This window comes from Pecten maximus, chromosome 19 (assembly GCF_902652985.1).
Source record: "Pecten maximus chromosome 19, xPecMax1.1, whole genome shotgun sequence".
NCBI lineage: Eukaryota > Metazoa > Mollusca > Bivalvia > Pectinida > Pectinidae > Pecten > Pecten maximus.
Genome location: NC_047033.1, coordinates 23,967,292 through 23,979,575, shown reverse-complemented (window position 1 = coordinate 23,979,575; position 12,284 = coordinate 23,967,292). Strand labels below are relative to the sequence as shown.

The following is a 12,284-nucleotide window of genomic DNA, read 5'->3' as shown; positions in this document are numbered from 1 at the left end:
AAGTACAATTAACTGTGTTGGGGGTTCTGCTTTGGTCCATTTATAATTTGTGTATTGATGTTCAGATGCCATACAAGTTATCAACAGCATTGTTGGGATTAATTGAAAGTCCCGTAGTGGTCACTGCAAGATATAATATGTGTACTCTCTGGTTGATGTAGGCGTCATCTTTGTAGCAGAGGACATTTCATGGTAATTGTGTGTCAATTAGTGTGATATATACATCATTACCTTGTCTGTTCCTGGTGATTTCTAAAAGTGTTCTTACATTGTTTACAGTAAAATCTTGCTGTAATGTCCCTCGTTTATATACAGTAAAACCTTACTGTAATGCCCCTCGTTTATATACAGTAAAACCTTACTGTAATGCCCCTTGTTTATATACAGTAAAACCTTACTGTAATGCCCATTGTTTATATACAGTAAAACCTTGCTGTGATGCCCCTTGTTTATATACAGTAAAACCTTGCTGTAATGCCCCTTGTTTATATACAGTAAAACCTTGCTGTAATGCCCCTTGTTTATATACAGTAAAACCTTGCTGTAATGTCCCTTGTTTATATACAGTAAAACCTTGCTGTAATGCCCATTGTTTATATACAGTAAAACCTTGCTGTAATGCCCCTTGTTTATATACAGTAAAACCTTACTGTAATGCCCCTCGTTTATATACAGTAAAACCTTGCTGTAATGCCCATTGTTTATATACAGTAAAACCTTGCTGTAATGCCCCTTGTTTATATACAGTAAAACCTTACTGTAATGCCCCTCGTTTATATACAGTAAAACCTTACTGTAATGCCCCTTGTTTATATACAGTAAAACCTTACTGTAATGCCCCTTGTTTATATACAGTAAAACCTTGCTGTAATGCCCATTGTTTATATACAGTAAAACCTTGCTGTAATGCCCCTTGTTTATATACAGTAAAACCTTACTGTAATGCCCCTCGTTTATATACAGTAAAACCTTGCTGTAATGTCCCTCGTGTATATACAGTAAAACCTTGATATAACGCCCCTCGTTTATATACAGTAAAACTATACAGTAAAACTTTGCTGTAATGCCCCTTGTTTATATACAGTAAAACCTTGCTGTAATGCCCCTTGTTTATATACAGTAAAACCTTACTGTAATGCCCCTCGTTTATATACAGTAAAACCTTGCTGTAATGCCCCTTGTTTATATACAGTAAAACCTTGCTGTAATGCCCCTTGTTTATATACAGTAAAACCTTACTGTAATGCCCCTCGTTTATATACAGTAAAACCTTGCTGTAATGCCCCTTGTTTATATACAGTAAAACTATACAGTAAAACCTTGCTGTAATGCCCCTTGTTTATATACAGTAAAACCTTGCTGTAATGCCCCTTGTTTATATACAGTAAAACCTTGCTGTAATGCCCCTTGTTTATATACAGTAAAACCTTACTGTAATGCCCCTCGTTTATATACAGTAAAACCTTACTGTAATGCCCCTCGTTTATATACAGTAAAACCTTGATATACCGCCCCTCGTTTATATACAGTAAAACCTTGATATAACGCCCCTCGTTTATATACAGTAAAACCTTGCTGTAATGCCCCTTGTTTATATACAGTAAAACCTTTATATAACACCCCTCGTTTATATACAGTAAAACCTTACTGTAATGCCCCTCGTTTATATACAGTAAAACCTTACTGTAATGTCCCTCGTTTATATACAGTAAAACCTTGATATAACGCCCCTCGTTTATATACAGTAAAACCTTACTGTAATGCCCCTTGTTTATATACAGTAAAACCTTGCTGTAATGCCCCTTGTTTATATACAGTAAAACTATACAGTAAAACCTTGCTGTAATGTCCCTCGTTTATATACAGTAAAACCTTACTGTAATGCCCCTCGTTTATATACAGTAAAACCTTGCTGTAATGCCCCTTGTTTATATACAGTAAAACCTTGCTGTAATGTCCCTTGTTTATATACAGTAAAACCTTGATATAACGCCCCTCGTTTATATACAGTAAAACCTTACTGTAATGCCCCTTATTTATATACAGTAAAACCTTGATATAACGCCCCTCGTTTATATACAGTAAAATCTTGCTGTAATGCCCCTCGTTTATATACAGTAAAACCTTGATATAACGCCCCTCGTTTATATACAGTAAAACCTTGATATAACGCCCCTCGTTTATATACAGTAAAACCTTGCTGTAATGCCCCTTGTTTATATACAGTAAAACCTTGATATAACGCCCCTCGTTTATATACAGTAAAACCTTGCTGTAATGCCCCTCGTTTATATACAGTAAAATCTTACTGTAATGCCCCTCGTTTATATACAGTAAAACCTTACTGTAATGCCCCTTGTTTATATACAGTAAAACCTTACTGTAATGCCCCATGTTTATATACAGTAAAACCTTGCTGTAATGCCCCTCGTTTATATACAGTAAAACCTTACTGTAATGCCCCATGTTTATATACAGTAAAACCTTACTGTAATGCCCCATGTTTATATACAGTAAAACCTTGCTGTAATGCCCCATGTTTATATACAGTAAAACCTTACTGTAATGCCCCTTGTTTATATACAGTAAAACCTTACTGTAATGCCCCTCGTTTATATACAGTAAAACCTTACTGTAATGCCCCATGTTTATATACAGTAAAACCTTGCTGTAATGCCCCTCGTTTATATACAGTAAAACCTTGCTGTAATGCCCCTTGTTTATATACAGTAAAACCTTGCTGTAATGCCCCTCGTTTATATACAGTAAAACCTTGCTGTAATGCCCCTTGTTTATATACAGTAAAACCTTACTGTAATGCCCCATGTTTATATACAGTAAAACCTTGCTGTAATGCCCCTCGTTTATATACAGTAAAATCTTGCTGTAATGTCCCTCGTTTATATACAGTAAAACCTTACTGTAATGCCCCATGTTTATATACAGTAAAACCTTGCTGTAATGCCCCTCGTTTATATACAGTAAAATCTTGCTGTAATGCCCCATGTTTATATACAGTAAAACCTTGCTGTAATGCCCCTCGTTTATATACAGTAAAATCTTGCTGTAATGCCCCTTGTTTATATACAGTAAAACCTTGCTGTAATGCCCCTCGTTTATATACAGTAAAATCTTGCTGTAATGCCCCTTGTTTATATACAGTAAAACCTTACTGTAATGCCCCATGTTTATATACAGTAAAACCTTGCTGTAATGCCCCTCGTTTATATACAGTAAAACCTTGCTGTAATGCCCCTTGTTTATATACAGTAAAACCTTACTGTAATGCCCCTCGTTTATATACAGTAAAACCTTGCTGTAACGACCCATGTTTATATACAGTAAAACCTTGATATAATGCCCCTTGTTTATATACAGTAAAACCTTACTGTCATGCCCCTCGTTTATATACAGTAAAACCTTGCTGTAATGCCCCTCGTTTATATACAGTAAAACCTTGCTGTAATGCCCCTTGTTTATATACAGTAAAACCTTACTGTAATGCCCCTCGTTTATATACAGTAAAACCTTACTGTAATGCCCCATGTTTATATACAGTAAAACCTTACTGTAATGCCCCTCGTTTATATACAGTAAAATCTTACTGTAATGCCCCATGTTTATATACAGTAAAACCTTACTGTAATGCCCCTCGTTTATATACAGTAAAACCTTACTGTAATGCCCCTTGTTTATATACAGTAAAACCTTACTGTAATGCCCCTCGTTTATATACAGTAAAACCTTACTGTAATGCCCCTTGTTTATATACAGTAAAACCTTACTGTAATGCCCCTCGTTTATATACAGTAAAACCTTACTGTAATGCCCCTTGTTTATATACAGTAAAACCTTGCTGTAATGCCCCTCGTTTATATACAGTAAAACCTTACTGTAACGCCCCTCGTTTATATACAGTAAAACCTTACTGTAACGCCCCTCGTTTATATACAGTAAAACCTTACTGTAATGCCCCTCGTTTATATACAGTAAAACCTTGCTGTAATGTCACTCGTTTATATACAGTAAAACCTTACTGTAATGCCCCTCGTTTATATACAGTAAAACCTTGATATAACGCCCCTCGTTTATATACAGTAAAATCTTGATATAACGCCCCTCGTTTATATACAGTAAAACCCTGATATAACGCCCCTCGTTTATATACAGTAAAACCTTACTGTAATGCCCCTCGTTTATATACAGTAAAACCTTGATATAACGCCCCTCGTTTATATACAGTAAAATCTTGATATAACGCCCCTCGTTTATATACAGTAAAACCCTGATATAACGCCCCTCGTTTATATACAGTAAAACCTTGCTGTAATGCCCCTTGTTTATATACAGTAAAACCTTACTGCAATGCCCCTCATTTATATACAGTAAAACCTTGCTGTAATGCCCCTTGTTTATATACAGTAAAACCTTACTGTAATGCCCCTTGTTTATATACAGTAAAACCTTACTGTAATGCACCTCGTTTATATACAGTAAAACTTTGCTGTAATGCCCCTTGTTTATATACAGTAAAACCTTACTGTAATGCCCCTCATTTATATACTGTAAAATCTTGCTGTAATGCCCCTCGTTTATATACAGTAAAACCTTGCTGTAATGCCCCTCGTTTATATACAGTAAAACCGTACTGTAATGCCCCTCGTTTATATACAGTAAAACCTTACTGTAATGCCCCTCGTTTATATACAGTAAAATCTTGCTGTAATGCCCCTCGTTTATATACAGTAAAACCTTGATATAACGCCCCTCGTTTATTAGCCCACCATCATCAGATGGTGGGCTATTCAAATCGCCCTGCGTCCGTGGTCCGTGGTCCCTCCGTCCCTCCGTCCCTCCGTCCGTCCGTAAACAATTCTTGTTATCGCTAACCCTCAGAAAGTACTGAAGGGATCTTTCTCAAATTTCATATGTAGGTTTCCCTTGGTGCCTTGTTATGCATATTGCATTTTGGGACCGATCGGAAAACAACATGGCCGACAGGCAGCCATCTTGGATTTTGACCATTGAAGTTTGTTATCGCTATATCTGAGAAAGTACTGAAGGGATCTTTCTCAAATTTCATATGTAGGTTCCCCTTGGTGCCTAGTTATGCATATTGCATTTTGGGACCGATCAGAAAACAACATGGCCGACAGGTAGCCATCTTGGATTTTGACCATTGAAGTTTGTTATCGCTATTTCTGAGAAAGTACTGAAGGGATCTTTCTCAAATTTCATATGTAGGTTTCCCTTTGTGCCTAGTTATGCATATTGCATTTTGGAACCAATCGGAAAACAACATGGCCGACAGGCAGCCGTCTTGGATTTTGACCATTGAAGTTTGTTATCGCTATTTCTGAGAAAGTACAGAAGGGATCTTTCTCAAATTTCATATGTAGGTTCCCCTTGGTGCCTAGTTATGCATATTGCATTTTGGGACCGATCGGAAAACAACATGGCCGACAGGCAGCCATCTTGGATTTTGACCATTGAAGTTTGTTATCGCTATTTCTCAGAAAGTACTGAAGGGATCTTTCTCAAATTTCATATGTAGGTTCCCCTTGGTGCTTAGTTATGCATATTGCATTTTGAGACAGATCGGAAAACAACATGGCCGACAGGCAGCCATCTTGGATTTTGACCATTGAAGTTTGTTATCGCTATTTCTGAGAAAGTACTGAAGGGATCTTTCTCAAATTTCATATGTAGGTTCCCCTTGGTGCCTAGTTATGCATATTGCATTTTGGGACCGATCAGAAAACAACATGGCCGACAGGTAGCCATCTTGGATTTTGACCATTGAAGTTTGTTATCGCTATTTCTGAGAAAGTACTGAAGGGATCTTTCTCAAATTTCATATGTAGGTTTCCCTTTGTGCCTAGTTATGCATATTGCATTTTGGAACGAATCGGAAAACAACATGGCCGACAGGCAGCCGTCTTGGATTTTGACCATTGAAGTTTGTTATCGCTATTTCTGAGAAAGTACAGAAGGGATCTTTCTCAAATTTCATATGTAGGTTCCCCTTGGTGCCTAGTTATGCATATTGCATTTTGGGACCGATCGGAAAACAACATGGCCGACAGGCAGCCATCTTGGATTTTGACCATTGAAGTTTGTTATCGCTATTTCTGAGAAAGTACTGAAGGGATCTTTCTCAAATTTCATATGTAGGTTCCCCTTGGTGCTTAGTTATGCATATTGCATTTTGAGACAGATCGGAAAACAACATGGCCGACAGGCAGCCATCTTGGATTTTGACCATTGAAGTTTGTTATCGCTATTTCTGAGAAAGTACTGAAGGGATCTTTCTCAAATTTCATATGTAGGTTCCCCTTGGTGCCTAGTAATGCATATTGCACTTTGGGACTGATCGGAAAACAACATGGCCGACAGGCAGCCATCTTGGATTTTGACCATTGAAGTTTGTTATCGCTATTTCTGAGAAAGTACCAAAGGGATCTTTCTCCAATTTCATATGTAGGTTCCCCTTGGTGTCAAGTTATGCATATTGCATTTTGAGACCAATCAGAAAACAACATGGCCGACAGGCAGCCATCTTGGATTTTGACAATTGAAATTTGTTATCGCTAATTCTCAGAAAGCACTGAAGGGACCTTCCTGAAATTTCTTATGTAGGTTACCCTTGGTGCCTAGTTATGCATATTGTATTTTGAGACTAATCAGAAAACAACATGGCCGACAGGCAGCCATCTTGGATTTCGAAAAATTGAAACTGGTTATCACTATTTCTAAGAAACTAATGAAGGGATTTTCCTGAAATTTCATATGTAGGTTCCCCCAGGTGCTTAGTTATGCATATTGCATTTTGAGACCAATCGGAATACAAGATGGCCGACAAGCAGCCATCTTGGATTTTGACAATTGAAGTTTGTTATCGCTATTTCTCAGAAAGTACTGAAGGAATCTTTCTCAAATTCCATATATAGGTTCCCCATGGTGCCTTAATCTTAAATTTGATATATAGGTTTCCCTTGTTTGAAAAGTACTAGAGGTTTCTTCTGAATTTACACAGATTAGTAAGACTTAGAAGAAGAGAAAAGTAGAGAAAAGATCAATCTGACATGGAACCTATGAAGAACATTCAATGGTGGGCGCCAAGATCCCTCTGGGATCTCTTGTATACAGTAAAATCTTGCTGTAATGCCCCTCGTTTATATACAGTAAAACCTTGATATAACGCCCCTCGTTTATATACAGTAAAATCTTGCTGTAATGCCCCTTGTTTATATACAGTAAAATCTTACTGTAATGCCCCTCGTTTATATACAGTAAAACCTTGATATAATGCCCCTTGTTTATATACAGTAAAACCTTACTGTAATGCCCCCCGTTTAGATACAGTAAAACCTTGCTGTAATGCCCCTCGTATATATACAGTAAAACCTTACTGTAATGTCCCTCGTTTATATACAGTAAAACCTTGCTGTAATGCCCCTCGTATATATACAGTAAAACCTTGCTATAATGCCCCGTGAGCTAATGCTGACCGCGTCGATGTCCCACCCCACTTAAAAGTTTTTGGGATCAGTTTTTGGAAAGCTTCTAAGTCCAAAAGTATACACCTCACACCCTTCTGATTTGGTTTATACATTCATTAGAAGTCCAGGAGTGATGTTATGCCAAAATCATGCAGAGAAAAACGATTTTTTTTGGCATTTTACCATTTAGTAGACTTTTTTTTGGGGCACATAAACCCTCTTTAAGGAGCGATATTTTGACGTACAGTTTAAAAATGATATGCTTATACATACACAAAAAATGAATGCATAGTGTGATTGCTGCCACTGGTGAGCTTTCGCAATCATTGATTGCACTTGTTCTATCTCCTTGTATTTATTATAATTATATAACTTGGTATGACGATGTATTTATTACCATTATAAGTGTTACAGTATATAACTTGGTATGACGATGTGTTTATTACCATTATAAGTGTTACAGTATATAACTTGGTATGACGATGTGTTTATTACCATTATAAGTGTTACAGTATATAAGTTGGTATGACGATGTGTTTATTACCATTATAAGTGTTACAGTATATAAGTTGGTATGACGATGTGTTACAGTCTGAGAGTATCCCGCCCTATGAAGTAGTGCCTTCCATGAGACCCGTGGTGTTGATAGGGCCCTCACTAAAAGGTTATGAAGTAACAGACATGATGCAGAAAGCCCTGTTTGATTTCCTCAAACATCGGTTTGAAGGGAGGTAAGTCCTGAAAGAGTAACTTTAAAAAGACTTGGCTGTTTAAGGGGCAATCAACCCAGTGAACTAACAAACTTGTGTGTAATTTGAATTAGGATTACAGGTTGTCAGACATGTAACAAGACGATGCTTCACACAAATTCTGTTTGACTCCTATATTCCTATCATTCATGTGGTTAAAATGTTTCATATTTAAGGAAGGTTGGACACAAGTAATTCTAGAAATTACATGAATGTTTGTGAAAAATATATGCTTCTGCTTTTAACTTCATTGAGATGGGTAAAAAAAGCTGTCTATGTAACTGAAATCACACCCGTGATAGTGAATTAGACAGGAATTTCAGTTTACCTAGGGTAATTACACACAAGAGACCTAGAAAAATAGATGTAGAAATGTACTTCTACTCAGGTGGGCGGAAATTATAAGAAATACTGCATGTAGTACTCCATAGCTAGAAATAAAGGTAAATAGTGTGTAGTAGGTCGATTAGTATGTAATATGTTAATTAGTATGTAATATGTTAATTAGTATGTAATATGTTAATTAGTATGTAATATGTTAATTAGTATGTGATATGTTAATTAGTATGTGATATGTTAATTAGTATGTGATATGTTAATTAGTATGTAATATGTTAATTAGTATGTGATATGTTAATTATATGTGATATGTTAATTAGTATGTGATATGTTAATTAGTATGTTAATTAGTATGTGATATGTTAATTAGTATGTAATATGTTAATTAGTATGTACTGTAGGTATTAATGTTGTTATTACTTTTTATTACAGGATTATAATCACACAGGTAGCAGCAGATATATCATTAGCTAAGCGCCATCCTTATAACAAGCCAGGGAACCGGATGCTTTCACCCAAAACACCAGGTATAGGTGAGTATACCTAACTGATTTGGTCTGTACTTTTGTTCTACAGCACTGATAGTGACACATATAAGAGAACCTTATGAGCTTCCACTCACTTTATCAAATACGTTTCAGTTGAGCTGATTTTCCTTTTTGGAGCAGACAATGTTGGAAGTGTGTGGTGTTCCTTTGTTGGGTAAAGAAAGTTTATTAGTCCCCTACCGGGAACTAGAGAATTAGGAGAGGAAGAAGGACTGTAGTTTTGCATTATGTCCATCTGTCCTTCTTTCCATCCTTCATGTCCAGACTCAATCTTCTAATCTACTTTTCACTTGAACTTAAATTTCATGTTTACCTTGGTATGGCAGTATGCCATGTAACAAAAGTTGGTCAGATATTGACCTTTGAACTATATCAAAGAAAAAGTTTGTTTTGTCTCTACATCCTACACTTCTAGTCAATTGAACTACATACTTGGGTTCACCTGTATCAGGTGTTGTGTCATGGGTCAAAAGTAGGTCACTCTGACCTAAATTTTGACCTTTGATCAACATCAAAGAACATTTTGTTCTAGGCTCTATCTCTTACACTACTTATATGTGAAACTTCATGCTTGGGATATGGGTTCAACTTATTTATAACAAAGTTATCTATGCATTCTTGGCATATAATTTCCCATCCAGTGGGGGACTAATTTGTTGCATTGTCTTGAAGATTTTTAAAAGAAATAACTAGTCTAATTAGATTTGCATGCCATTAAGTCTAAATATGACTTTAATCAACTTGAATGTGAACTGTATTGCCAATAGTGAAGAATAACAAATGATGCAATTTCTTGTTCTTTTTGTGAATTGTAGGTGAGGTGCAGTTTCAAATAGAGAGGATATTTGACCTGGCGCGGTCGCTACAATTGGTTGTGCTGGACTGTGACACTATAAACCATCCCTCTCAACTCACCAAGACGTCTCTAGCTCCTGTTATTGTATATGTCAAAATTGCATCACCAAAGGTAACTATCATGCTCAACCAAAGAACTGTACTGATATTACAAACAATGCTCTGTTGTGGTCATGACCTACAGTACTGCTAAATGGCCCCAACGACCTTGACCTGTAGTGGTCATGACCTGCAGTATTGCTAACTGGTCCCAACGACCTTGGCCTGTAGTGATCATGACCTACAGTACTGCTAACTGGTCCCAACGACCTTGGCCTGTAGTGATCATGACCTGCAGTATTGCTAGCTGGTCCCAACGACCTTGGCCTGTAGTGATCATGACCTGCAGTATTGCTAGCTGGTCCCAAAGACCTTGGCCTGTAGTGATCATGACCTGCAGTATTGCTAGCTGGTCCCAACGACCTTGACCTGTAGTGATCATGACCTGCAGTATTGCTAGCTGGTCCCAACGACCTTGGCCTGTAGTGATCATGACCTGCAGTATTGCTAGCTGGTCCCAACGACCTTGACCTGTAGTGATCATGACCTGCAGTATTGCTAGCTGGTCCCAACGACCTTGACCTGTAGTGATCATGACCTGCAGTATTGCTAGCTGGTCCCAACGACCTTGACCTGTAGTGGTCATGACCTGCAGTATTGCAAGCTGGTCCCAACGACCTTGACCTGTAGTGGTCATGACCTACAGTACTGCTAACTGGTCCCAACGACCTTGGCCTGTAGTGATCATGACCTACAGTACTGCTAGCTGGTTCCAACGACCTTGGCCTGTAGTGATCATGACCTACAGTACTGCTAAATGGCCCCAACGACCTTGACCTGTAGTGGTCATGACCTACAGTACTGCTAACTGGTCCCAACGACCTTGACCTGTAGTGGCCATGACCTACAGTACTGCTAAATGGCCCCAACGACCTTGACGTGTAGTGGTCATGACCTACAGTACTGCTAACTGGTCCCAACGACCTTGACCTGTAGTGGCCATGACCTACAGCACATCTAGTTGGTCCTAATGACCTTGACCTGTAGTGGTCATGACCTACACTACTGCTAAGTAGTTTATGCAGAAATACTACCCTAAAACAAATTGAAATATGAAATTAACACTCCTCTTAATCACTTTGACACACGGGAAATGTGTTTTCTAATCCAAGAATATAGCTGGAGACTGTACTAACAAACTGGAAAGCTGATTGGCATGTAGGGGATACAAAATCATAGGTCTGGCTTCATTTTAAACAAATGGCCGATCAAAAGAGTAAGGCAATATGTTACTATGTGAAGTACAAGTGGCTACAACTAATACCAATACCACCTCCATCACACAATAGACAAAGGCTGCTACCTGCTGCTTCGTAAGAAAAATAGCAATAGGGAAATGAACGCCTTTTAAAGGGACATCACTCTAAAAATATATTCATTCATACTGTTTTAATGTTGAGTACTTTTCAAAATAAGTTGCTTTGAATCTTCTAACTTCTGCCGTAATCACTGAAATATCCAGGTGAGTGAAGCAAGCCCCATGGGCCTCTTGTGTCGTCCTTTAAGGTCCTTTTTAACAGGAACACACTATCAGTAAGGTAGCATACCATTATCACAGTCAGACTGTGCTTTTCTTTTTTGACAGTGAAATTTTAACATGCTGCTTTCATGTAATTCTTATGTTTTATATCTGGATCTGTTACAGGTACTACAGCGATTAATCAAATCCCGTGGGAAGTCCCAGAGCCGGAATATGAACGTCCAGCTCGTGGCAGCAGATAAACTTAACCAATGTAGTCAGGTACAGTTGTTGTTCATAGACGATCACATGATTGTCACATGGCATGTGGTCACATGATGTAGAATCTGGTCACATGTCAGCTGCTCATGTGATGTAGTTATCATATTTATATAATAAACAACTCCACTTCCCTTTTCTTAGGAAATTTTCTATAGTGGGCCTCTGTCAGGACTGAATCACTCGGAATTCCTGAGGAAATCTACTGTTGGTGTTTTTATAAGACTTCTATTTAAGATATATAAGCTTTTGAATAAATGTTAAAATCAAAGACAATGACCTGACTTATCACTGAGTATTCCGAATTATTTTCTGCACAAGTTATTAGGCTTGCTGGTTGGTTTGTGTCTAATCATAAACCATTGACAAGATGGAAAGGGGATGTAACTTTACATACTGGTTGTTGAAAATGGTCTTCACCTGCCAAATACTGTTTTGATCAAATTTGGTCAAA

At 37.6% G+C, this 12,284-nt stretch overlaps 1 protein-coding gene across 6 annotated transcripts in view; it reads left to right on the top strand.

Annotated features, from left to right (window-relative positions):
- LOC117317758 (voltage-dependent L-type calcium channel subunit beta-1-like) overlaps positions 1–12,284 on the top strand; it is a 102,026-nt gene that overhangs the window by 81,112 nt on the left and 8,630 nt on the right. For all 6 annotated transcript variants that reach the window (XM_033872673.1, XM_033872677.1, XM_033872674.1 and 3 more), the window contains 4 exons: positions 8,094–8,233; positions 9,023–9,123; positions 9,954–10,105; positions 11,738–11,833. In XM_033872673.1, coding sequence (XP_033728564.1) covers positions 8,094–8,233; positions 9,023–9,123; positions 9,954–10,105; positions 11,738–11,833 — 489 coding nt within the window. The remainder of the gene's footprint in view (positions 1–8,093; positions 8,234–9,022; positions 9,124–9,953; positions 10,106–11,737; positions 11,834–12,284) is intronic.